This window comes from Scyliorhinus torazame, chromosome 10, assembly GCF_047496885.1.
Source record: "Scyliorhinus torazame isolate Kashiwa2021f chromosome 10, sScyTor2.1, whole genome shotgun sequence".
Taxonomy (NCBI): Eukaryota; Metazoa; Chordata; class Chondrichthyes; order Carcharhiniformes; family Scyliorhinidae; genus Scyliorhinus; species Scyliorhinus torazame.
Window position 1 is genome coordinate 243,364,045 of NC_092716.1, and position 27,891 is coordinate 243,391,935.

The following is a 27,891-nucleotide window of genomic DNA, read 5'->3' on the forward strand; positions in this document are numbered from 1 at the left end:
TTTCACAGTAACTTCATTTGAAGCCTACTTGTGACAATAAGCGATTTTCATTTTCATTTTTCATATGGGGTCGGCAATTTAGTCCTGAGGTGAGGAGAAACTTCTTCACATGGAGGGTGGTGAACCTGTACAATTCTCCACCAGAAAAGGCTGTGGAGGCTAAATCGCTGAATATATTTAAGAAGGAAATAGATTGCTACACTCTAAGGGCATCAAGGGGTATAGGGAGAGTGTGGGAGTATGGTGTTGAGATAGAGGATCAGCCATGACAATGTTGAATGGCAGAGCATGCACAAAGGGGCAAATGACCTTCTCCTGCTCCCATTTTCTATATTTCTATCTACGCTGATTGATTCACTTCATGGTTCCTGATCTGATAGGAAGGAACTAAGTTGGGTCGCCCATTATTCCATTGGAACACCCAAGACTAGAACTTGATTCGAAAACTCTACCTGACGTGGAATAATAACTTTCAAGATGAGATTAGACATAGACTTGAATATGAAAATAAGTGTGAAAGAGCAGGAGGCTCATGGGTTGAATAGCCTCCTCCTTTGGGCTTTGTTGTGGAAAAGGACGATGTCAGGTTCCACATGTACATTGATGACATTGAACTCAATCTTAGCACATCTCCCAACTGCCTCTAATTTGTCAAACTTTTTAAAAAATTCATTCATGGGCTCTGGGTGTTATTGGCCGAGCCAGCACGTATTGTCCATCCCTAATTGCCCCTTGAACTGAGTGGCTTGCTAGGCTATTTCAGAAGGCATTTTAAGAGTTAACCACATTGCTGTGGATCTGGAGTTGGCCGGATCTGGTAAGAACAGCAGATTTCCTCCCTTAAAGGACATTAATGGTGTCATTAGACTTTACTTCCAGACTTCTACAGAATTCAAATTTCACCATCTGCTATGGTGGGATTCGAAACAGGGTCCCCCAGGGAAATACCGTGGGTCTCTGGATGACTAGTTCAGTGATATCGCCACCATGCCACCAGCTCCCCTTGCTTGGGTGGTCTCAAGTCTTGGATGAACAATAATCTCCTCGCAGTGCATAGTGGGAAGGCCAGAGCCGCTATGCTTGGTCCCCATCACAAACCTAATTCCCCATCTGTGTAATCTGTTCCAGTCCACAACATTCCACAATCCCTTCACTCCTTCAATTCTGACCCCTTGTGGACCTCTGATTTATCACTCCACCCTTGGCTGCTGCGCCTCAACTGCCGAGGCCCTAATCTCTGGACAGTCACCCGTAAAATCCTTCACCTCTCTCCTTTGTAAAGACCCTTCTTAAAACTTGCCTCTATGACCAAACCTTTGGGCCTTTGTCCTTATGTCTCCTTCTGTTCTTCTTCGGTGACCACTCGCTAACGAGTACGATTGTCCACGTAAGAAACTGGTCATGTGCTCTCCAATTGGGTCTCTTCTGAGCAAAGGTCTCCCAGGAAGTGATGTCAATGTAGCATTTCTGGAGGTTAGCCTTCAGGGTGTCTTTGCAGTGCTTCCTTTATCCTCCTCTTCTTCAAAGCCTTTCTTTGCAGGAAGAAGATTTGCTTTGGCAGTCGGGACTCTGGCATCCTAAGCACATGGCCAGCCCAGCGGAGTTGTTTTCGGATGCCCATGGCCTCGACGTTGGTGCTCTTGGCTCCTTCGACGACACTGATGTTAGTACGCCTGTCCACCCAGCTGCTGCGAGGATCTGTCTCAGTCAGGGTTGATGGTACCTCTCCAGGGCCTTGAGGTGGCGTCTGTACATAGTGCACGTTTCTGATCCGTATAGAAGAGTTGGGAGGATGATTGCTTTGTACACGATGATCTTTTGATCAGCATGAATGTCGCGGTTGTCAAAGACTCTGTCAAAAGCTGGCTGTTCAGAGAAATTCATCAACATCCTCCAACTCCTCCATAAGATTTTAGCAACAATCCTCACCGACAGAAATAAGACAGAAAGCTTATAAGACAGGGCAGCACGGTAGCACAAGTGGATAGCACTGTGGCTTCACAGCGCCAGGGTCCCAGGTTCCATTCCCCGCTGGGTCACTGTCTGTGCGCAGTCTGCACATTCTCCCCGTGTCTTCGTGGCTTTCCTCCGGATGCTCCGGTTTCCTCCCACAGTCCAAAGACGTGCAGGTTAGGTGGATTGGCCATGATAAATTGCCCTTAGTGTCCCAAAAGGTTAGGAGTGGTTCTTGGGTTACGGGGATAGGGTGGAAATGAGGGCTTAAGAGGATCGGTGCAAACTCGATGGGCCGAATGGCCCCCTTCTGCACTGTATGTTCTATGTTGTCAAGATTGGAGTCAAGCAGGGATGTGTCATCAGCCCCACCCTTTCCTCCATCTTCACTGCCACCATTGTTAACCTTGACAAGAACAAGCTTGCCAGTGGAGTGGACATCGTCTACAAGATGGACGGAAACATTTTCAACCTCAAACGATTGAAATCTAAGAAGAAAACGGCACTGATATCGCCATCTCCACTCTCTCAGAAGAGAATCTCCAAGCCATGCTTGACATCTTCGTGGAAACATACAAAAGAATCGGCCTCAGCCTCAACCTCAAGAAGACTCAAGCGCTCTACCCACCTTCCCCAGGGCAAGATCTAGTCTCTCCTTCCATCAAGGTCAATGGAGAAACCACCTTAAATGTGGAACATTTCCCTCACCTGGGGAGCCACCTGTCTTCTAAGGGTGAGATTGGTATGAAGATCCAACATTGCATCCAATCAGTGAGCACCTCCTTCGGACGCCTAAGGATGAGAGTCTTTGTATTCTTCCGTGATTCAATATCAATCATTGTTTGATTGTGCAATTGTGGATTGGCAATGTTGCACTACATAAAAGATAATATACCAATGTAGGTCATTGATTCAAACAAAGAACAAAGAAAAGTACAGCACAGGAGCAGGCCCTTCGGCCCTCCAAGCCCGTGCCGACCATGCTGCCCATCTAAACTAAAATCTTCCTGGGTCCGTATCCCTCTATTCCCATCCAATTCATGTATTTGTCAAGATGCCCCTTAAATGTCACTATCGTCCCTGCTTCCACCACTTCCTCCGGCAGCGAGTTCCAGGCACCCACTACCCTCTGTGTAAAAGATTTGCCTTGCACATCTCCTCTAAACCTTGCCCCTCGCACTTTAAACCTATGCCCCCTAGTAATTGACCCCTCTACCCTGGGGAAAAGCCTCTGACTATCCACTCTGACTATGCCCCTCATAATTTTGTAGACCTCTATCAGGTCGCCCCTCAACCTCCGTTGTTCCAGTGAGAAATGACATTGCTAATGCCCTCCCTACCAGGCAACATCCTGGTAAATCTCTTCTGCACCCTCTCTAAAGCCTCCACATCCTCCTGGTAGTGTGGCGACCAGAATTGAACACTATACTCCAAGTGTGGCCTAACTAAGGTTCTATACAGCTGCAACATGATTTGCCAATTCTTATACCCGGCCAATGAAGGCAAGCATGCCGTATGCCATCTTGACTACCTTCTCCACCTGTGTTGCCCCTTTCAGTGACCTGTGGACCTGTACACCTAGATCTCTCTGACTTTCAATACTCTTGAGGGTTCTACCATTCACTGTATATTCCCTACCTGCATTAGACCATCCAAAATGTATGACCTCACATTTGTCCGGATTAAATTCCATCTGGCATCTCTCCGCCCAAGTCTCTAAATGATCTAAATCCTGCTGTATCCTCTGACAGTCCTCATCACTATCCGCAATTCCACCAACCTTTGTGTCGTCTGCAAACTTACTAATCAGACCAGTTACATTTTCCTCCAAATCATTTATATATACTACAAACAGCAAAGGTCCCAGCACTGATCCCTGCGGAACACCACTAGTCACAGCCCTCCAATTAGAAAAGCACCCTTCCATTGCTACTCTCTGCCTTCTATGACCTAGCCAGTTCTGTATCCACCTTGCCAGCTCACCCCTGATCCCGTGTGACTTCACCTTTTGTACCAGTCTACCATGAGGGACCTTGTCAAAGGTCTTACTGAAGTCCATATAGACAACATTCACTGCCCTACCTGCATCAATCATCTTTGTGACCTCTTCAAAAAACTCTATCAAGTTAGTGAGACACGACCTCCCCTTCACAAAACCATACTGCCTCTCACTAATACATCCATTTGCTTCCAAATGGGGGTAGATCCTGTCTCAAAGAATTCTCTCCAGTAATTTCCCTACCACTGACTTAAGGCTCACTGGCCTGTAGTTCCCTGGATTATCCTTGCTACCCTTTTTAATCAAAGGAACAACATTGGCTATTCTCCAGTACTCCGGAACATCACCTGAGGACAGTGAGGATCCAAAGATTTCTGTCAAGGCCTCGGCAATTTCCTCTCGAGCCTCCTTCAGTATTCTGGGGTAGATCCCACCTGGCCCTGGGGACTTATCTACCTTAATATTTTTCAAGACGCCCAACACCTCGTCTTTTTGGATGTCAATGTGACCCAGGCTATCTACACACCCTTCTCCAGACTTAACATCCACCAATTCCTTCTCTTTGGTGAATACTGATGCAAAGTATTCATTTGGTACCTTGCCCATTTCTTCTGGCTCCACACATAGATTCCCTTGCCAATCCTTCAGTGGGCCAACCCTTTCCCTGGCTACCCTCTTGCTTTTTATGTACGTGTAAAAAGCTTTGGGATTTTCCTTAACCCTATTTGCCAATGACTTTTCGTGACCCCTTCTAGCCCTCCTGACTCCTTGCTTCAGTTCCTTCTTACTTTCCTTTTCGTCCACACAGGCTTTGTCTGTTCCCAGCCTTCTAGCCCTGACAAATGCCTCCTTTTTCATTTTGACGAGGCTACAATATCTCTCGTTATCCAAGGTTCCCTAAATTTGCCATATTTATCCTGCTTCCGCACAGGAACACGCCGGTCCTGAATTCCTTTCAACTGACATTTGAAAGCCTCCCACATGTCAGCTGTTGATTTACCCTCAAACGTCCTCCCCCAATCTAGGCTCTTCAGTTCCCACCTAATATTGTTATAATTAGCCTTCCCCAAATTTAGCACATTCACCCTAGGACCACTCTTATCCTTGTCCACCAGCACTTTAAAACTTACTGAATTGTGGTCACTATTCCCAAAATGCCCCCCTACTGAAACTTCTACCATCTGGCCGGGCTCATTCCCCAATACCAGGTCCAATACAGCCCCTTCCCTAGTTGGACTGTCTACATATTGTTTTAAGAAGACCTTCTGGATGCTCCTTACAAACTCTGCCCCATCCAGGCCCTTAGCACTAAGTGAGTCCCAGTCAATATTGGGGAAGTTGAAGTCTCCCATCACAACAACCCTGTTGTTTTTACTCGTTCCCAAAATCTGTCTACCTATCTGCTCCTCTATCTCCCGCTGGCTGTTGGGAGGCCTGCAGTAAACCCCCAACATTGTGACTGCACCCTTCTTATTCCTGATCTCTACCCATATAGCCTCGCTGCCCTTTGAGGTGTCCTCCCGTAGTACAGCTATGATATTCTCCCTAATCAGTAGCGCAGCTCCGCCACCCCTTTTACATCCCCCTCTAACCTGCCTGAAACATCTAAATCCTGGAACGTTTAGCTGCCAATCCTCTCCTTCCCTCAACCAGGTCTCTGTAGTGGCAACAACATCATAGTTCCAAGTACTAATCCAAGCTCTAAGTTCATCTGCCTTACCTGTTATACTTCTTGCATTAAAACATATGCACTTCAGACCACCAGACCCGCCGTTTTCAGCAACATCTCCCTGACTGCTCTGCCTCAGAGCCATACTGGCCCTATTTCCTAGTTCTCCCTCAATGCTTTCACCTTCTGACCGATTGCTCCAGTACCCACCTCCCTGCCATACTAGTTTAAACCCTCCCGTGTGACACTAGCAAACCTCGCGGCCAGGATATTTATGCCTCTCCAGTTTAGATGCAACCCGTCCTTCTTATACACGTCACAACTGCCCTGGAAGAGCTCCCAGTGGTCCAGATAACGGAAACCCTCCTTCCTACACCAGCTGTTTAGCCACGTGTTTAGCTGCTCTATCTTCCGATTCCTAGCCTCACTGGCACGTGGCACAGGGAGTAATCTCGAGATTACAACCTCAGAGGCCCTGTCTTTTAACTTTCTGCCTAGCTCCCTGAACTCCTGCTGCAGGACCTCATGCCCCTTCCTGCCTATGTCGTTAGTACCAATGTGTACAACGACCTCTGCCTGTTTGCCCTTCCCCTTCAGGATGCCGCTATCCGTTCAGAGACATCCTGGACCCTGGCACCAGGGAGGCAACATACCATCCTGGAGTCTCTTTCATGTCCATAGATTGCCTATCTGTGCCCCTGACTATAGAGTCCCCTATGACTATTGCTCTTCTGCGCTTTGACCATCCCTGCTGAACATCAGAGCCAGCCATGGTGCCACTGCTCTGGCTGCTGCTGTTTTCCCCTGATAGGCTATCACCCCCGACAGTATCCGAAGGCGTATACCTGTTCGAGAGGGGGACAACCACAGGGGATTCCTGCACTGACTGCCTGCCCCTTCTGGTGGTCACCCATTTCTCTGCCTGCACCTTGGGTGTGACCACATTTACATAACTGCTATCTATGACGCTTTCCACCACCTGCATGCTCCTAAGTGCATCCAACTGCTGCTCCAACCGAACCATGCGGTCTGTGAGGAGCTCCAGTTGGGTCCACTTTCCGCAGATGAAGCTATCCGGGACGCTGGAAGCCTCCCGGACTTGCCACATCTCACAGTCAGACTGCACCCTTCTAATTGACATTACATAAATTAATTAGTAAATTAACTTTTAAAAATGTTTTTTTTTAAAGTTGCTGTTAACTATATGTTTTCTAGCACTAGATTTCTACTGTAAATGTGAAAGCTAAATACAGTACTCTCCGATCTCTGGCTTAGATACCCCTCTAAATTCTAATTAAGTAATTATGTTTAATTAGTTTAACAATGCTTAATTTTTAAATTTAGTGTAGATTCCCAACCAGCCAATCAGGTCACAGCTTTACTGTGATGTCACTTCAGTTCCCCCCCCCCACACACACAATTTGAAACGGTAATAAAAATAAAAATGAATAAAAATCACTTACCTTCCCAGGTTCTCAGATGCTCTCTGGTTCTCTCCCTGCAGATTAAAAGTTACAGACCAGAAGAAAGAGAGAGAACAAAACAGTAGGGAAAAAGCACCTTCTTCCACTCTGCCCGAATTACCTCACTGCACCAAATTACCAAGTTCCAAATTCCCACTCTGGATGTGTCTCACTCCGGCTCTGTCTCCTTCACTTGCGCAAAGTTGTGTTTTATGTTATTATTGGCTAACTCATGAGATAGATGGTGTTGTCATAGTAATGCCACTGGACTAGCAATGCAGAGGCCCACGCTTAATGCTCTGGGGATGCCGGTTCAAATCCCACCAAGACGGCTGTGGAATTTAAATTCAACTAATAATTGAGTGACATAGTGACCATGAAACCATTATCAGATTGTTGTTAAAAAAAACATCCGGTTTGCTAATGCCCTTTTGGGAAGGAAATTGGCTAACCTTACCTGGTCTGGCCTCCAGGTGTCTCCAGACGTGGTTGACATTGAACTGCCCTCTGAAATGGCCTCGCAAACCACACGGTTCAAGGGTGATTCGGGATGGGCAACAAATGTTTTTTTTTAAATTTCCAATTAAGGGGCAATTTAGCGTGGCCAGTCCACCTACCCTGCACATAATAATAATTTTTATTGTCACAAGTAGGTTTACATTAACACTGCAATGAAGTTACCATGAAAAGCCCCTCGTCGCCACATGCTGGCGCCTGTTCGGGTACACAGAGGGAAAATTCAGAATGTCCAAATTACCTAAATCACGTCTTTCGGGACTTGGGGAAGGAAATCGGAGCACCCGGAGGAAACCCACGCAGACGCGGGGAGAACGTGCAGACTCCGCACAGACAGTGACGCAAGCTGGGAATCGAACCTGGAACCCTGGCCCTGTGAAGCAGAGTGCCAACTAAACATCTTTGGGTTGTGGGGGTGAGACCCACGCAGACACGAGGAGAATGTGCAAACTCCACACGGAGAGTGACCCGGGCCCGGGATCGAAACCGGGTCCTCGGCGCCGTGAGGCAGCAGCGCCTAAACACTGCGCCACCGTGCCACCTATGGATGGGCGACAAATTGGGGGGGGGGGGGCTGGTTTAGCACAGGGCTAAATAGCTGGCTTTTAAAGCAGACCAAGGCAGGCCAGCAGCACAGTTCAATTCCCGTACCAGCCTCCCCGAACAGGCGCCGGAATGTGGCGACTAGTGGCTTTTCACAGTAACTTCATTTGAAGCCTACTTGTGACAATAAGCGATTTTCATTCATTTCAAATGGTGACATTGCCAGCGACGCCCACGTTCCATGAAGGAACCAAAAACATTCCGTTGTGCATGAATGCATGGAGCGGTTTCAAATGTAACTTGCAGGTATTGAAAGAAGACTTTGAGTGAGTGTTAGATGCCCCAAGTTTGTGACCACCGCTTGCTCCTGTAGTACTCAGCTACTGGGCTGAAGCAAGGTTAGGATTGGAAAGGTTCTGACAGTCAGCAAAAGTGTTTGAGGGGGGGGGGGGGGTTGCAATGTGGCGCCGAATTGCAAGCGCCATAGAATATGAATTCGAGTGCGAATTGAGGGGTTTGCCATTCCCGCCCCCAGGAGATCGAGCCGACGTCGCCTCGGAGCTGGTAACGCCCGCTGCTTGCTCCATTCTCTGACAGTGTGTTAACCCTCCTCCCCCCCTCCTGGCTGGAGTGGTGCACTCCATGTTTCTTTTGATCAGGTCCATGGGAGCAATCCTGGCAAAGCCGGAGCGGGCAGACACGCTGCTGCTGTAATGTGCAACTGGGATTTTCCTCTCAACTTTTACCTTTTATGAGAAACAAAAGTCAGTGAAGGAAGGCTTGAAGTCACAGCAGCCCGGCGCTGACAACCATGATCTGACCATCTCCCCTGTCTGCTCACCCCTTAACCTTTTTTTTAAAAAATGGTTCCTTTTTGAAAAAATTAATTTTAAAAAGTTTTGGTCCAAACCCAAACAAATCTTCGGGAGGGAGACAAACTCAGAATGCAGCCTGTTGCGCTGCTGATGTGCTTTCTGTTTGCCAACGTGCTGCTCTACAACCCAGGTAAGGGAGATGCCGTCTCAGCGCTCGGCAGCGTTTATCCCCGCAGAGTTTGTGTTGATGGTGGGGTGGGAGAGGTCGGGGAGTTTGCAAAGTGGATGTACAACAATGAATGAGATGTCTGGACGGAACGAGGGCCGGAGTGATGTCCCCCCTCACTTGCCGGTAAAGGCAGGCGGCGTGTGTGGTTTGGGGGGAGATAAATGTCTCAGTGTCACTTGTAACACTTTTCTCGATTTCAACTTTGCAAGAGTTATTACAGAAAACGGCAGACACAAGGAAGGGGGGGGGGGGGGTGAAGGTTGCTTTGATATTCGCCAGTGCAACATTCTTTGCACTGCTAAAAAGAAAGGGGCTCGAGATAAGTTTTCAAACGCTTTGTCGATTTCTTTGTTTTCTCGAAAGCGCAACAACAAGGGAAAGAAGCAAGCAGGGCTCTTTTCGAGTCTGGGGCGCTTGTCAGAAATAAGGCTGGGTTTTCAGGGAGCTGTGCAGAGGGGTTGTTGTGGGGGTGGGGGGTGCCTCTCTGATAGGAGCCGCTGTACATTCAGACACTCTCCACCAAAGCAGCGAGGCAGCAAAGTCCCTTCCGTCGGTAGCTTTTCAACACCTTACATGTTGCAACAGCAGCCGCGACCAGGGGCTGGTATGCGTCGGGAATGAGAAGAGTTTGTGATCTCTCTCGCCAAACAGGCGAAACAGCTTTTACTGAACACAATTGGGGGGTTGTGGGGGGGGGGGGGGGGGGTGTATTTTAAAGAAGGGTCGCCCCTGCATATACAACCGCATATAAACACACACACGCTAAGATGAAATGAAAATGTTTTGCTACAAAGCTACAACTGCAGGAGGGAAGGGAATATCAGTTGATATAATGAATAAATGGATACTTTTAATACATTGTAAAGTCTGAAATGGGAAACTGCTACTCCGCAGGGACCATGTGTCCAGTTCGAACACTGCAACAGAGTTTTGATGTACTTCATTTAAAAACCAGCTCAGCCCCCAGGCTGGAGCAGGCGCAAATGGAGAGCCGGACCCCCCATCTCTCTTTTTGTGTGTGTGTGTGCGAAAGGTGTCTTCCTGCGGACCAACTCGGAGAACTCGTCGCATCAACAACAACAAAAAGGCCAGCCAGCAAAAAATAAACTTGACAGCTGGGGCGGATCGCTGCTCGCCCCCCTTTTGTGAAAACGTTACTCTTTTCTGTGAAGTATGTTGGGGATGACTACAGGCGGCTGGAGGTTGGGTGGACCGTTGGGGTCGATCAGCGGGGAGGGGAGATAGACCATAAACTCTCTCCAGGGGCAGCGGGCAGACTTGGAGCGTTTCTGCCTCCTCTGGGGGTTTGCAAAGAGCGATTAAAATATGCAGGCGCCAGTTCAGTCTTTATCTACCGGTAGACAAAGAATTACAGCAGCTCTTACTTAACACCAGAGGACGAGTGGTGGTGGTTGGGGGGGCGGGCGGTGGAGAGCGAGAGAGACAGCTTTAGAAAGGTTTTATCTGGCATACCATCGGCATTTCTAGGTAGAACAAATAGCCATGCGGGAAAGGATTGTGTTTTTCCCATTGAAAACTTCTCCTGGATTCCTTTGCTTTGTCTGAGGGGAGGGGGGGGGGGTGTTGGAAATTAGACCTCGATCATTTCCGCTGGAGTCTATAATTATCAGTCTTCCCACTATAATTACCAAAACACACTCTTGTAAAAGACAGAACGCGCTCCTCTGGAAACATGTTTCAAGGAGGCAGTGCTCAGTTGAGATGTTTGCTGGAAAGTGGCTACATTGACAAAGGGAAACGCACTTTGGCAGCCGAAACTTGCAATATCAAGAAATAAAAGAGTGCCCGTGCCACTTTGCAACCAGCGGGCTATGGAAAGCAGATGTTTATTTTCCTTTTAGAAACATTTATTTGCCCTTTTTTTTTTAACCTTCTCCCCCTCCCGCCCAGTCCACGCGCGAAACTGCAGCTTGTTGGAAACTGTTCCGATTTTTAATATCGGTTGTCAGAAAAGTCAATCTCGGAGGTTAAGATTTTTTAAAAAATCCAGGACAGCAGTTTACCTGCTGCACCTTGTCGGTGTCCTATCAGCTTCATTAGTTTTATAATTCCACTGGGGGAAGGGGGGGTCTCGGTCAGAGAAGCCCCCCCCCCCTGCTCCTCAAAGATGATGAGAAATTCCTCCTTTCGTTCAGGAATGTGCAGCAATCACATTGTCAGTGCAGACACGATGGGCCGAGTGGCCCGCCTTGGATGTTGTAACAATCCTGTGAAACGTGTGTGGGTGTTTTTGTTTATTTTGACATGACAAGGTCGATTTCAGCGGACACATGGATCTATTTGTAAATTTCATCTGTAAACACCGCCCAGCTGGGGGTGAAATGCCACCGCTGCATGCCCCCCCCCCCCCCCCCCCCCAACCTGCTGCCTCTGAGACAAGCTTCTGGGAGCAAATGTCACATCTCCCGAAGACATCCCGGGGGGGGGGGGGGGGGGCAGAACTGAAAACAGGGGGCGCTTGCTGAATGTAAACTTTAGAACAAACCCACCCTCGTCTGGGGCTGCCCGGGGCTCATCAAACTCAACTCAGCTCGCTGGGAGCTGGGTTTAACACAGCGTTTCTTGGCGTTAAATATTCCCAGCGTTAGCTCCGCGAGACACAACCTTCCCGCAATTCCCATCCGCCTTTAATGCGGCTTGTTCCCCAACTTCGTGCTGATCTTCTGATTCACCGCAGCAATTCTTTAATCCTGTTCCCTCCCCACCCACTGTTTAGTTTTTGCTGCTTTAACGTTGTTGGATGGTAACGTCTCTGACACAAAACCCGTCTTCACTGAGGAGAGTGATTTTAAAAGAGATCGTGTCTGGCGAACAGGGTTTTTTGGGGGGCGGGGGGGGGGGGGTGGTTGTGGTGAACCTTATTCCTCTCTGAGGTGGGCACCGCTCCGTCCTGTATATGAGTACAGTGTAAAGCATTCCTGCCCTGCGATTTTCCAACCTCCCGCAGTAAAGCCTCCAGCTGTTGTGTTCCACTAACTCACTTTGAAACACCGTCTATCCCGGGAAGCAAACGCATATTCCCGGCCCTATCACCCAGCCGGGAGCTACAGGTCTGATATCAGTGATATATTAGATTGTGTGATCTAGAATAGATCAATGTAGGATTCTAGATATCTCTATATATATGTGTGTGTAAAGTCCATGTATGTATGTGTGTGTGTAAAATCCATATATCTGCGTGTTTAAAATCCATATATGTGTGTGTGTGTGCATACATGTTACAGATTTAGAAATTGTGGATAAGATATACGCCTGTAATGTACGCACACATATATAATTCGTTTACATGAGCTGGTTTAGCACAGGGCTAAATCGCTGGCATTGAAAGCAGACCAACGCAGGCCAGCAGCACGGTTCAATTCCCGTACCAGCCTCCCCGAACAGGCGTGGGAATGTGGCGACTAGGGGCTTTTCACAGTAACTTCATTTGAAGCCTACTTGTGACAATAAGCGATTTTCATTTCATTTCATTTTCACATGGCACATTGCACAGCTATTTCCACTTACAGTTTCACAGGAGGTTTAAATGTCATATTAAAGTTATGGCTAATTGTCCCCAGATCATCAGAAGTGTCAGGTCGCGGGGGGTGTCCATACCTCGGGGTTCAGTGTAGATCCTGTCGTTTATACAGGAGGCAACTTAATTTGTGGGATTGGAGTTTGTGACCTGTGGGTGTTAGGACGCTGCGGAATTCGCCTTTTTTTGTAACCCCTGGTCAGGTCGACCTTGGAGAACAGGCGGTGCAGTCTGCAGAAGAGTGTTTTGTTGTTGCGCCCCTTGTCTTAACTTCATGAAACAGATGATAACAGGGCTTCTTTCTGGTGGTTCACTGAGTCTGTCCAGGTGAGTGATAACACCACCCAACAGCTATGCAGTGACCCTGGACAGGGAAGGAGTCCATGGATTCTTGCATTCAATTCAGAAACATTAGTATGAGTGGATCAAACGATACATCAGAATGAGTGATGGAAATAAATAGATGGGTTTCTGATTTTTAGAGAAATGCTATTCACCACAGAATTTGCTGGAGCCCTAAAATGTTTTCCACATGTTCTGCCGACAAGTAGGTTTCAAGGGCGAAGAGTGGATGGAATTATCATAGAATCCCTGCAGTGCAGAAGGAGGCTATTCGGCCCATCAGTCTGCATCAACCCTCTGAAAGAGCACCTTACCTAGGCCCACACCCCCACCCTATCTCCGTAACCAATAAACCCACATAACCTTCTTGGACACTAAGGAGCAATTTAGCATGGCCAATCTACCTAACATGCACATCTTTGGACTGTGGGAGGAAATTGGAGCACCCGGAGGAAACCCACGCAGACACAGCAAGAGCGTACAAACAGACACAGTCAGCCAAGGCTGGAATTGAACCGGGTCCCTGGTGCTGTGAGGCAGCAGTGCTAGCCACTGTGCAACCACGCCGCCCAAAATAAGCAACAATATTTCTTGTGAGCGAAACGATTTCCGCCTAGGTGTCAGTGGTAACATTAGAATGGGCACCACTGACACTAGACTAGGGAAAGTCAAGGTTTGGGCTCTGATTTGATATTCAGTCACGCCTGTGACGAACGTACCCGGGTGGAGAGCAGGCTGAATGAGGGTAGAATATGGTTTGCCATGCCCTGCGTTAACTGTTGATTCAATGACCCTGTCGACACCGTCCTGGCACCCACTTGGAAATTGGCCATTTGACTGAGGTCGGAAAGAGCCAATACCAGCCATGGAAGGGGATGAATGAGATACAGCTCCCAGGAGAGCCAACATGAGGGGAAAATGGGAGAGAAAATGTGAGCACCATGCTAAAGCAGATTTATATAGTGCAGCACTTTTACTCGGTAAAATTTTCCCTGTCTCACTAAATTAACACAACAGCTGCTGCTGCTATGGTTTACTTGAGTTAGCTTGGGGGCCTTGGAGTCATCACATTATCATTTTGCTAAATTGCTCTCTGACTAGATTCCATGATTTGCATCCTGACTGAATCTTTGTTATTACAAAATTAAGGATGTCAGTATGTTTTCAGCATTGTGGACAATCTTGTCGAAATGGGAGTGGGAGTAGACCCTTCGAGCTTGCTTGCATCGCTCAATAAAATCATGGCTGATCTCCGCCTACCCGTTCTGTCCTGGATTCCTTGATTCCATTAGTACCCCAAAATCTATCACCAACGCCCTGAATATACTCAGTGACTGAGCATCTACACCTCTCTGGGGCAGAAAATCCCAAAGATTAATGACCCTTCACTTGAAGAAATGTCTCTTCTTGCCAACCCTAAATGGCCAAATCCTTATTCTGAAGTCTGTGTTCCAGATTACCCAGTTAGGGGGACACATTTTCTCTACTTCTACTCTGTCAAGCTGCTTCAGAATTTTATGTTTTTCTATTAGATCACTTCTCATTCTTTTAAACACCAGGGAGTATAGCTCTAGTCTACTTAATCTCTTCGCAGAGGACAATGCCCTCAACCCAGGCACCAATCTATGAACCTATGTCCTTCCACGATAACAAGACCAAAATTGCAGATAGTACTCATGGGGTAGCCTCACAAGTGACCTTGTTAATTTCAGTAAGGCTTCTTTACTCTTTTATATTTCAATCCCTTTGTGACAAACGATATTATGACATTTTCTTTCCTAATTGCTTGCAGGAGAAGCCTGGATTTTGATTTTCTGTGAACCATGTACAAGGTCAGCCGGCTCTCTCTGAATGCAAACATTTCCCAGACTCTCACTATCCAAAACATATTCTACTTTTTTTTATTACTTTCCCTGCTAAAGTGGATAGCGTCACACTTGACCACATTGTATTCCAAAATACTCCTGGATTGAGTGCAGGGGAAAGTTCTCTCGGAATTCTTTCACACACACACACGACATAGAAAAACTGCCTGATCCGTAATTTTTGATCATTTTGTAGATATTCGTGACAGAGAAATCATCATCTAAGAATATGAGCTCCTAGCTCTCTGAATTAGTGAGGGATGAGTGTAATTATGTTGCGATGCCAAGTGTAGAAAGTGCATTTGTACTCGGGATTCCACACATGTCGGACTCCCGGTTATGACCCTGCCACTGGGAGAAACGGAAGGTATCATCAGGAGGAAGGCTAATCGTATCTGCCGTTTTGCATCTCTCACTGTTTGACTCTAAAAGTGCAAAGGTGGGCTCTGGAAGTATGTTGACGGATGCACTTGTGACTGTGGAGTGCTGCATGCAAGGAAAAGACCCAGAAGAGGAAGAAGAGAAGTCCTGGGACCAACTGATGCAGCGAGTCCTGTTGATAACTGGGACCAGTTGGTGCAGCGAGTCCTGTTGGTAACTGGGACCAGCTGAAGCAGCGAGTCCTGTTGGTAACTGGGACCTGCTGGTGCAGCGAGTCCTGTTGGTAACTGGGACCAGCTGGTGCAGCGAGTCCTGTTGGTAACTGGGGCTAATTGGTGCAGTGAGTCCTGGTGGTAACTGGGGCTAATTGGTGCAGCAAGGCTTGCTGGTAACTGGGACCAGCTGGTGCAGCGAGTCCTGTTGGTAACTGGGACCAGCTGGTGCAGCGAGTCCTGTTGGTAACTGGGACCAGTTGGTGCAGCGAGTCCTGTTGGTAACTGGGACCAGTTGGTGCAGCGAATCCTGTTGGTAACTGGGACCAGCTGGTGCAGCGAGTCCTGTTGGTAACTGGGACCAGCTGGTGCAGCAAATCCTGTTGGAAACTGGGACCAGCTGGTGCAGCGAGTCCTGTTGGTAACTGGGACCAGCTGGTGCAGTGAGTCCTGTTGGTAACTGGGACCAGTTGGTGCAGCGAGTCCAGTTGGTAACTGGGACCAGCTGGTGCAGCAAATCCTGTTGGAAACTGGGACCAGCTGGTGCAGCGAGTCCTGTTGGTAACTGGGACCAGCTGGTGCAGTGAGTCCTGTTGGAAACGGGGACCAGCTGTTGCAGTGAGCCCTGTTGGTAACTGGGACCAGCTGGTGCAGCGAGTCCTGTTGGTAACTGGGACCAGTTGGTGCAGCGAGTCCAGTTGGTAACTGGGACCAGCTGGTGCAGCAAATCCTGTTGGAAACTGGGACCAGCTGGTGCAGCGAGTCCTGTTGGTAACTGGGACCAGCTGGTGCAGTGAGTCCTGTTGGAAACGGGGACCAGCTGTTGCAGTGAGCCCTGCTGGTAACTGGGACCAGCTGGTGCAGCTTGTCCTGTTGGTAACTGGGACCAGCTGGTGCAGTGAGTCCTGTTGGTAACTGGGACCAGCTGGTGCAGCGAGTCCTGTTGGTAACTGGGACCAGTTGGTGCAGCGAGTCCTGTTGGTAACTGGGACCAGCTGGTGCAGCGAGTCCAGTTGGTAACTGGGACCAGCTGGTGCAGCAAATCCTGTTGGAAACTGGGACCAGCTGGTGCAGCGAGTCCTGTTGGTAACTGGGACCAGCTGGTGCAGTGAGTCCTGTTGGAAACGGGGACCAGCTGTTGCAGTGAGCCCTGCTGGTAACTGGGACCAGCTGGTGCAGCTTGTCCTGTTGGTAACTGGGACCAGCTGGTGCAGTGAGTCCTGTTGGTAACTGGGACCAGCTGGTGCAGCGAGTCCTGTTGGTAACTGGGACCAGCTGGTGCAGCGAGTCCTGTTGGTAACTGGGACCAGCTGGTGCAGCGAGTCCTGTTGGTAACTGGGACCAGCTGGTGCAGCGAGTCCTGTTGGTAACTGGGACGAGCTTGTGCAGCGGGTCCTGCTAGTTACTGAGACCAGCTGGTGCAGTGAGTCCTGTTGGTAATTGGGACCATCTGGTGCAGCGAGTCCTGTTGGTAACTGGGACCAGCTGGTGCAGCAAATCCTGTTGGAAACTGGGACCAGTTGGTGCAGTGAGTCCTGTTGGTAACTGGGACCAGCTGGTGCAGCGAGTCCTGTTGGTAACTGGGACCAGTTGGTGCAGTGAGTCCTGTTGATAACTGGGACCAGCTGGTGCAGCGAGTCCTGTTGGTAACTGGAACCAGGTGGTGCAGCGAGTCCTGTTGGTAATTTGGACCAGTTGGTGCAGCGAGTCCTGTTGGTAACTGGGACCAGCTGGTGCAGCGAGTCCTGTTGGTAATTTGGACCAGTTGGTGCAGCGAGTCCTGTTGGTAACTGGGACCAGCTGGTGCAGTGAGTCCTGTTGGTAACTGGGACCAGTTGGTGCAGTGAGTCCTGTTGATAACTGGGACCAGCTGGTGCAGCGAGTCCTGTTGGTAACTGGAACCAGGTGGTGCAGCGAATCCTGTTGGTAATTGGGACCAGCTGGTGCAGTGACTCTGTTGGTAACTGGGACCAGCTGGTGCAGTGAGTCCTGTTGATAACTGGGACCAGCTGGTGCAGCGAGTCCTGTTGATAACTGGGACCAGCTGGTGCAGTGAGTCCTGTTGATAACTGGGACCAGCTGGTGCAGCGAGTCCTGTTGATAACTGGGACCAGCTGGTGCAGCGAGTCCTGTTGGTAATTGGGACCAGCTGGTGCAGCGAATCCTGTTGGTAATTGGGACCAGCTGGTGCAGTGAGTCTGTTGGTAACTGGGACCAGTTGGTGCAGCGAGTCCTGTTGGTAACTGGGACCAGCTGGTGCAGCGAGTCCTGTTGGTAACTGGGACCAGCTGGTGCAGCGAGTCCTGTTGGTAATTGGGACCAGTTGGTGCAGCGAGTCCTGTTGGTAACTGGGACCAGCTGGTGCAGTGAGCCCTGCTGGTAACTGGGACCAGCTGGTGCAGCGAGTCCTGTTGTTAATTGGGACCAGTTGGTGCAGCGAGTCCTGTTGGTAACTGGGACCAGCTGGTGCAGCGAGTCCTGTTGTTAAATGGGACCAGCTGGTGCAACGAGTCCTGTTGGTAACTGGGACCAGCTGGTGCCGTGTGTTTGTTGGTAACTGGGACCAGTTGGTGCAGCGAGTCCTGTTGGTAACTGGGACCAGTTGGTGCAGTGAGTCCTGATGGTAATTTGGACCAGTTGGTGCAGCGAGTGCTGTTGTTAAATGGGACCAGTTGGTGCAGCGAGTCCTGTTGGTAACTGGGACCAGCTGGTGCAGTGAGCCCTGCTGGTAACTGGGACCAGCTGGTGCAGCGAGTCCTGTTGTTAATTGGGACCAGTTGGTGCAGCGAGTCCTGTTGGTAACTGGGACCAGCTGGTGCAGCGAGTCCTGTTGTTAAATGGGACCAGCTGGTGCAACGAGTCCTGTTGGTAACTGGGACCAGCTGGTGCCGTGTGTTTGTTGGTAACTGGGACCAGTTGGTGCAGCGAGTCCTGTTGTTAAATGGGACCAGCTGGTGCAGCGAGTCCTGTCGGTAACTGGGACCAGCTGGTGCAGCGAGTCCTGTTGGTAATTTGGACCAGTTGGTGCAGCGAGTCCTGTTGGTAACTGGGACCAGTTGGTGCAGCGAGTCCTGTTGTTAAATGGGACCAGTTGGTGCAGCGAGTCCTGTCGGTAACTGGGACCAGCTGGTGCAGCGAGTCCTGTTGGTAATTTGGACCAGTTGGTGCAACGAGTCCTGTTGGTAACTGGAACCAGTTGGTGCAGCGAGTCCTGTTGTTAAATGGGACCAGCTGGTGCAGTGAATCTGTTGGTAACTGGGACCAGCTGGTGCAGCGAGTCCTGTTGGTAACTGGGACCAGCTGGTGCAGCGAGTCCTGTTGGTAATTGGGACCAGCTGGTGCAGCGAGTCCTGTTGGTAATTGGGACCAGCTGGTGCAGCGAGTCCTGTTGGTAATTGGGACAAGTTGGTGCAGCGAGTCCTGTTGGTAATTGGGACCAGCTGGTGCAGCGAGTCCTGTTGGTAATTGGGACCAGCTGGTGCAGCGAGTCCTGTTGGTAACTGGGACCAGCTGGTGCAGCGAGTCCTGTTGGTAACTGGGACCAGCTGTTGCAGTGAGTCCTGTTGGTAATTGGGACCAGTTGGTGCAGTGAGTCCTGTTGGTAACTGGGACCAGTTGGTGCAGTGAGCCCTGCTGGTAACTGGGACCAGCTGGTGCAGCTTGTCCTGTTGGTAACTGGGACCAGCTGGTGCAGTGAGTCCTGTTGGTAACTGGGACCAGCTGATGCAGCGAGTCCTGTTGGTAACTGGGACCAGCTGGTGCAGTGAGTCCTGTTGGAAACGGGGACCAGCTGTTGCAGTGAGCCCTGCTGGTAACTGGGACCAGCTGGTGCAGCTTGTCCTGTTGGTAACTGGGACCAGCTGGTGCAGTGAGTCCTGTTGGTAACTGGGACCAGCTGGTGCAGCGAGTCCTGTTGGTAACTGGGACCAGCTGGTGCAGCGAGTCCTGTTGGTAACTGGGACCAGCTGGTGCAGCGAATCCTGTTGGTAACTGGGACCAGCTGGTGCAGCGATTCCTGTTGGTAACTGGGACCAGCTGGTGCAGCGAGTCCTGTTGGTAACTGGGACCAGCTGGTGCAGCGAATCCTGTTGGTAACTGGGACCAGTTGGTGCAGTGAGTCCTGTTGGTAACTGGGACCAGCTGGTGCAGCGAATCCTGTTGGTAACTGGGACCAGCTGGTGCAGCGATTCCTGTTGGTAACTGGGACCAGCTGGTGCAGCGAGTCCTGTTGGTAACTGGGACCAGCTGGTGCAGCGAGTCCTGTTGATAACTGGGACCAGCTGGTGCAGCGAGTCCTGTTGGTAACTGGGACCAGCTGGTGCAGCGAGTCCTGTTGGTAACTGGGACCAGCTGGTGCAGCGAGTCCTGTTGATAACTGGGACCAGCTGGTGCAGTGAGTCCCGTTGGTAATTGGGACCAGCTGGTGCAGCAAATCCTGTTGGTAACTGGGACCAGTTGGTGCAGCGAGTCCTGTTGGTAACTGGGACCAGCTGGTGCAGTGAGTCCTGTTGATAACTGGGACCAGCTGGTGCAGTGAGTCCTGGTGGTAACTGGGGCTAATTGGTGCAGCGAGTCCTGTCGGTAACTGGGACCAGCTGGTGCAGCGAGTCCTGTTGGTAACTGGGACCAGCTGGTGCAGCGAGTCCTGTTGGTAATTTGGACCAGTTGGTGCAGCGAGTCCTGTTGGTAACTGGGACCAGCTGGTGCAGCGAGTCCTGTTGGTAACTGGGACCAGCTGGTGCAGTGAGTCCTGTTGGTAACTGGGACCAACTGGTGCAGCGAGTCCTGTTGGTAACTGGGACCAGCTGGTGCAGTGAGTCCTGTTGGTAACTGGGACCAGCTGGTGCAGCGAGTCCTGTTGGTAACTGGGACCAGCTGGTGCAGCGAGTCCTGCTGGTAATTGGGACCAGCTGGTGCAGCGGGTCCTGTTGGTAACTGGGACCAGCTGGTGCAGCGAGTCCTGTTGATAACTGGGACCAGCTGGTGCAGCGAGTCCTGTTGGTAACTGGGACCATCTGGTGCAGTGAGTCCTGTTGGTAATTGGGACCAGTTGGTGCAGTGAGTCCCGTTGGTAATTGGGACCAGTTGGTGCAGTGAGTCCTGTTGGTAACTGGGACCAGTTGGTGCAGCGGGTCCTGTTGGTAACTGGGACCAGCTGGTGCAGCGAGTCCTGTTGGTAACTGGGACCAGCTGGTGCAGCGAATCCTGTTGGTAACTGGGACCAGTTGGTGCAGTGAGTCCTGTTGGTAACTGGGACCAGCTGGTGCAGCGAATCCTGTTGGTAACTGGGACCAGCTGGTGCAGCGATTCCTGTTGGTAACTGGGACCAGTTGGTGCAGCGAGTCCTGTTGGTAACTGGGACCAGCTGGTGCAGCAAATCCTGTTGGAAACTGGGACCAGTTGGTGCAGCGAGTCCTGTTGGTAACTGGGACCAGCTGGTGCAGTGAGTCCTGTTGATAACTGGGACCAGCTGGTGCAGTGAGTCCTGGTGGTAACTGGGGCTAATTGGTGCAGCGAGTCCTGTCGGTAACTGGGACCAGCTGGTGCAGCGAGTCCTGTTGGTAACTGGGACCAACTGGTGCAGCGAGTCCTGTTGGTAATTTGGACCAGTTGGTGCAGCGAGTCCTGTTGGTAACTGGGACCAGCTGGTGCAGTGAGTCCTGTCGGTAACTGGGACCAGCTGGTGCAGCGAGTCCTGTTGGTAATTTGGACCAGTTGGTGCAGCGAGTCCTGTTGGTAACTGGGACCAGCTGGTGCAGCGAGTCCTGTTGGTAACTGGGACCAGCTGGTGCAGTGAGTCCTGTTGGTAACTGGGACCAACTGGTGCAGCGAGTCCTGTTGGTAACTGGGACCAGCTGGTGCAGTGAGTCCTGTTGGTAACTGGGACCAGCTGGTGCAGCGAGTCCTGTTGGTAACTGGGACCAGCTGGTGCAGCGAGTCCTGTTAGTAATTGGGACCAGCTGGTGCAGCGGGTCCTGTTGGTAACTGGGACCAGCTGGTGCAGCGGGTCCTGTTGATAACTGGGACCAGCTGGTGCAGTGAGTCCTGTTGGTAATTGGGACCAGTTGGTGCAGTGAGTCCCGTTGGTAATTGGGACCAGCTGGTGCAGCGAGTCCTGTTGGTAACTGGGACCAGTTGGTGCAGCGGGTCCTGTTGGTAACTGGGACCAGCTGGTGCAGTGAGTCCTGTTGGTAATTGGGACCAGCTGGTGCAGCAAATCCTGTTGGAAACTGGGACCAGTTGGTGCAGCGAGTCCTGTTGGTAATTTGGACCAGTTGGTGCAGTGAGTCCTGTTGGTAACTGGGACCAGCTGGTGCAGCGAGTCCTGTTGGTAATTGGGACCAGTTGGTGCAGTGAGTCCTGTTGGTAACTGGGACCAGCTGGTGCAGTGAGTCCTGTTGGTAATTTGGACCAGCTGGTGCAGCGAGTCCTGTTGGTAATTGGGACCAGTTGGTGCAGTGAGTCCTGTTGGTAATTGGGACCAGCTGGTGCAGCGAGTCCTGTTGGTAATTGGGACCAGCTGGTGCAGCGAGTCCTGTTGGTAACTGGGACCAGTTGGTGCAGCGAGTCCTGTTGGTAACTGGGACCAGCTGGTGCAGTGAGTCCTGTTGGTAACTGGGACCAGCTGGTGCAGCGAGTCCTGTTGGTAACTGGGACCAGCTGGTGCAGTGAGTCCTGTTGGTAACTGGGACCAGCTGGTGCAGCGAGTCCTGTTGGTAATTGGGACCAGCTGGTGCAGCGAGTCCTGTTGGTAATTGGGACCAGCTGGTGCAGCGAGTCCTGTTGGTAACTGGGACCAGCTAGTGCAGCGAATCCTGTTGGTAACTGGAACAAGCTGGTGCAGTGAGTCCTGTTGGTAACTGGGACCAGCTGGTGCAGTGAGTCTGTTGGTAACTGGGACCAGCTGGTGGAGTGAGTCCTGTTGGTAACTGGGACCAGCTGGTGCAGTGAAACCTGTTGGTAACTGGGACCAGCTGGTGCAGTGAGTCCTGTTGGTAACTGGGACCAGTTGGTGCAGCGAGTCCTGTTGGCAACTGGGACGAGCTGGTGCAGTGAGTCCTGTTGGTAACTGGGACCAGCTGGTGCAGCGAGTCCTGTTGGTAACTGGGACCAGCTGGTGCAGTGAGTCCTGTTGGTAACTGGGACCAGCTGGTGCAGCGAGTCCTGTTGGTAACTGGGACCAGTTGGTGCAGTGAGTCCTGTTGGTAACTGTTACCAGCTGGTGCAGCGAATCCTGTTGGTAACTGGGACCAGCTGGTGCAGCGAGTCCTGTTGGTAACTGGGACCAGCTGGTGCAGTGAGTCCTGTTGGTAACTGTTACCAGCTGGTGCAGCGAGTCCTGTTGATAACTGGGACCAGCTTGTGCAGCGAGTCCTGTTGGTAACTGGGACCAGCTGGTGCAGTGAGTCCTGTTGGTAACTGTTACCAGCTGGTGCAGCGAATCCTGTTGGTAACTGGGACCAGCTGGTGCAGCGAGTCCTGTTGATAACTGGGACCAGCTTGTGCAGTGAGTCTGTTGGTAACTGGGACCAGCTGGTGCAGTGAGTCTGTTGGTAACTGGGACCAGTTGGTGCAGTGAGTCTGTTGGTAACTGGGACCAGCTGGTGCAGTGAGTCCTGTTGGTAACTGGGACCAGCTGGTGCAGTGAGTCTGTTGGTAACTGGGACCAGTTGGTGCAGCGAGTCCTGTTGGTAACTGGGACCAGCTGGTGCAGTGAGTCTGTTGGTAACTGGGACCAGTCGGTGCAGCGAGTCCTGTTGGTAACTGGGACCAGCTGGTGCAGTGAGTCTGTTGGTAACTGGGACCAGCTGGTGCAGTGAGTCCAGTTGGTAACTGGGACCAGCTGGTGCAGTGAGTCTGTTGGTACTGGGACCAGCTGGTGCAGTGAGTCTGTTGGTAACTGGGACCAGCTGGTGCAGTGAGTCCTGTTGATAACTGGGACCAGCTGGTGCAGTGAGTCCTGTTGGTAACTGGGACCAGCTGGTGCAGCGAGTCCTGTTGGTAACTGGGACCAGCTGGTGCAGCGAGTTCTGTTGGTACTGGGACCAGCTGGTGCAGTGAGTCCTGTTGGTACTGGGACCAGCTGGTGCAATGAGTCCTGTTGGTAACTGGGACCAGCTGGTGCAGCGAGTCCTGTTGGTAACTGGGACGAGTTGTATTTTAGCTGTATCGGGGAGTAATATAAGTGAGACAGTGTATTACGCATGATGTCAGTAGTGGTAAAATATTTAATGCACATCCTTACCTTTTCAACTTGACAAACATTCAACAAAATATTCAAACGTTCATTGAAACATATCCAATTTTAACTTCTGGCATTTAACTCATGTAAACATTTCAGCCCTCAAGATCCATATCCATTTTAGTGTTCATTTCACCATGTCCTTGATGGGACGCTGCCAGACAGCTAGATGCTGGGCAGGATCCGGCTCGATCCTTTTGTGGCTCATTGAGGATAGAGATTCTCCAAGTGGACATTGCTGTAAGGGGGTGTTTGCGTGTCTCCCTACCAGCGGCTATGGGACCCGCCTAGGAGTAAAGGCCAGGATGAATAATAATCTTTATCACTGCCACAAGGAAGCTTACATTAACACTACAGTTAAGTTACTGTGAAAAGCCCCGTATGGCATGATCTCTTGCAAATTTGGAGGCCATGTTTTTGTTATAAAGGAGGCAGTGAGAGATTGCTACAGTGTTTCCTTTGGGTGCCCAAACAATTCCAGTTTTAAAATGGCAGGTGGCTGGAAGTTCCCCGAGTGACATCAGCTCCGGCCAGTGGCAAGAAACTTCAAAAACGTTTTCTGTTTCCAGAAAGACCAGGTCCATCGGTAAAGTGGCTATCATTGCTGCCTCACAGCGCCAGGGACACGGATTCAATTCCGGCCTTGGGTCACTGTCTGGCGGAGTCTGCACGTTCTCCTGTGTCTGCGAGGCTTTCCTCCGGGTGCTCCGCTTTCCTCCCACAGTTTAAAGATGTGCAGGTTAGGTAGATTGGCCATGGTAAATTGCCCCTTAGTATCCAAAAAAAGGATGTGTAGGTTAGGTTAAGGGGTTATTGATAGGGTGGGGGAGTGGGCTTGGGTGGAGTGCTCTTTTAGAGGGTCGGTGCAGATTCGATGGGCTGAATGTCCTACCTCTGCATGCGCAGTCACAAAGTCATGTCTGGGATTGCTGACTCACAAATTGTTGTATCCTTTATTGTAGTGTCAGAACTGCAGTCATTGCCAGTGTCGTCTTGCAGGGATCTCTGGTGCTTTTAAGCGATTTTCCTGACTAATGAAATGGGAAATTCAGGTTGCTGGCATGGCAAGAGTTAAAGGCAGTGAGTGACCTGGGAAACTGTCCATTCAAGCGAGAGGATTGTTTTAGAAACTGTCTTGATTGATTATAACCTTTAATGAAGAAATAGCAGTTTGAGCGTTGCTTTGGTTAAAAACCACAGAACAAGTAAGTGATCTATTATATACATGCTGGCTTTCATTAGACAGTGCTATTATTACAAGAAAGACCACCCAAAGTACTGATAATGTGATGTCTTCAGGCAATAATATGTTCATTATTGCCAAAATCTAGACACTCTGATAAACCTTGCCTGAATGAAGAAAACATCATTCATTCTGCATTATTTTTAATTCATTGAAGTTCACAATTGAGGGATATTAATTCAGAGAGGAATATGGGTGTGCAATGGGAAAAGTAATCTTTTGATCCCTTTGGGGATCAAGTTCAGCAGGCAGTTTTACTTAAGCCAACTTTGCTCAATATCTCAGTGAGCTGTTGCTCAGATATGTACTTTGCAGCTGGGGGTGGGGTGCTGTTATATTCTGAAACATTCAGGAAGCATTTCCATAGGTGCTTCATATAACTATTCAGGTAATTTTCTCCAAGTGTTGCCCTTGTCTTTCAAACTGCTGGTATTGCCTTGTACAGGTATGACACATGTTGATCTGGAAAGGACGTTATTATGGGATGACAGGTGAATTCAATAGCTGGGCTGTATAAAAGTATCAATTGAACAGGTGCATCTGGACTACAATTCAGAAAGGAGTTTCCTAACAACTGAATTTATGGTGAAAATGACAAAGAGCACCGCCAAAGCCCCTTTTCATTTTTTTTGATACGTCTCCTTTGATAGGGGTTTTGAGTAGTTCAACAGCTTGACAAAAAAAGACTTGCATTTATATAGCACCTTTCATAACCACTGGGCATCTCAAAGTGCTTTCCAGCCAGTGAAATACTTTCTGAAGCGTGGTCACTGTTGTAATGTCGGAAACATGGCAGCGTGTTAGTCCTTGGCACACTCCCACAAAGAATAATGAAACAGACATTTTGTCGATATAGATCATAGAATTTACAGTGCAGAAGGAGGCCATTTGGCCCATCGAGTCTGCACCGGCTCTTGGAAAGAGCGCCCTACTTAAGCCCACACCTCCACCCTGTCGCTGTAAGCTAGCAACCACACCTAACCTTTTTGGACACTAAGGGCAATTTATCACGGCCAATCCACCTAACCTGCACATCTTTGGACTGTGGGAGGAAACTGGAGTACCCGGAGGAAAACCTCGCAGACATGGGGAGAACATGCAGACTCCGCACAGACAGTGACCCAAGCCAGGAGGAATCAAACCTGTATGATGTTAATTGAGAACCATAGAATCCCTGCAGTGTAGAAGGATGCTATTCAGCCCATCAAGTCTGCACCGACCCTCTGAAAGAGCACCCTACCCAGGCCCACTCCCCCCACCCTATCTCCATAACCCCAGGAGCAATTCTTTAGCATGGCCAATCCACCTAACCTGCACATCTTTGGCCTGCGGGAGGAAACTAGAGCACCTGGAGGAAACCCACGCAGACACGGGGAGGTCGCATAAACTCCTCACAGGCCCAAGGCCGGTATTGAACTCGGGTCTCTGGCACTGTGAGGCAGCAGTGCTAACCACTGTGCTGCCCTCAAGCTTTAAGTATTAGTCAGGACATTGGGGAGAATTCCCCTGCTCTTCCTGAAAATAGTGCCACGGGATCTTTTACCTCCATCCAAGCAGGGCCTCGGTTTAACATCTAATCCGAAAGACAACACCTCTGACAGTGCAGTGCTCCCTCAGTACAGCACAAAAGTGTTGGTCTTGATTTTTGTGACCTAGCCCTGGAGTGGGACCTGAACCAAGAGCCTTATGACACAGAGGCAAATGTGTTATCAACTGGGCAGTTGCTATGGCTGTTTTTGGAAATCTTGATTCATTCTGTCCATTTATTGGATGGCAAAGGGATGTTATTGCTTTACTGGACTGAAAATATTCCACATTGCCTCAGTGGAACAGGAAAAGACGCACATGTCAAACCATTTCCAAAGGATTGCTATGAAGTCAGAATGGACAGTATTTGAGACCTCCTTTTCAGCTATCTGTCCTGAATGCTCCACTTCTCTTTGCTTCTCAAGCCAAATATTCCTTCCAAGTTCCCCCACTGTCCGAGTCCTGATCTCACGTGTTTTTGTAGCTTCTCTGAGTCCGTTTTTTCCATAAGGCGCACATCATATCTTGACGCAATTCCCCCAAAACTACCAAACACCCAACTTGCTTCCTCAATGGTTAATGTTGTAAATGGTTCCCTCTCATCAGCTCTGCCTCCCTCCATTCCATTCCTTACAATCTGTCACTGGATCTCCAACATCCCGATCCTCTCCAAAACCCTTGCATGTTCCTCCCATACTTGTGCTCGTCCTTTCTGCAGCACCATGTTGGAACCTCACCAGCCAGTTTTCTGCCCCAACTACAGAGCTGAAACTGACCTCATCAATGGTGCACCACCGTTTCTCGTCTTTCTCAGTTTCGCTGCAACCTTTGACTTGATCAAGCAGAACCCCCCTCAACCCCGACTCCAATGGCTCTCCACCATTGTCCTTGTGTGGGACTGCATTCACTTGGCTCTGTCCTTAGCCATTGGTGACCATTCTTCAGCAATGTGTGCCATTCTTCCCAGAGCTTTTGCAGTGACCAAGCGACCAAACCCCCCCCCCAACATAAAGGGAGGCCGCCAACAGCATAGGGGTGGGGATTGGGGCTCGGGGCTTCAGAGCTGGAAGCTTGGCCCTGGCAGGAAATTGAAATGCCTCGCTCCCCCTGCAAAGGCGTCTCTCATTAGGTTTATTGCCTCAGCCAGGTCGATCTCTCTCAGTGGCACAGCTGGCCCTCTGGGCTGGCAGCATGGAGCAGCCCACTGTTCTTTAATGGGCCCGGAGGCGGTCTGGGGGCCAGGCCCCCCATTTCGTCACAACTTGCTCACTTCTCCTCCCCCCTCAGTCTCTCCATCTTTCCGTCCTCTTTTAAGACTCTCTTTATAAACACCTGTTGGGCCAAATGAGCAGCT

General features: G+C 50.1%; 1 protein-coding gene across 5 annotated transcripts in view; it reads left to right on the forward strand.

Moving 5' to 3' along the window:
* The first annotated feature begins 8,829 nt into the window (after positions 1-8,829).
* Positions 8,830-27,891, forward strand: part of lrp4 (low density lipoprotein receptor-related protein 4) — a 495,226-nt gene continuing 476,164 nt past the window's right edge. For all 5 annotated transcript variants that reach the window (XM_072466626.1, XM_072466628.1, XM_072466627.1 and 2 more), the window contains exon 1: positions 8,830-9,148. In XM_072466626.1, the coding sequence (XP_072322727.1) occupies positions 9,088-9,148 (61 nt within the window). In that variant the 5' untranslated portion in view covers positions 8,830-9,087. The remainder of the gene's footprint in view (positions 9,149-27,891) is intronic.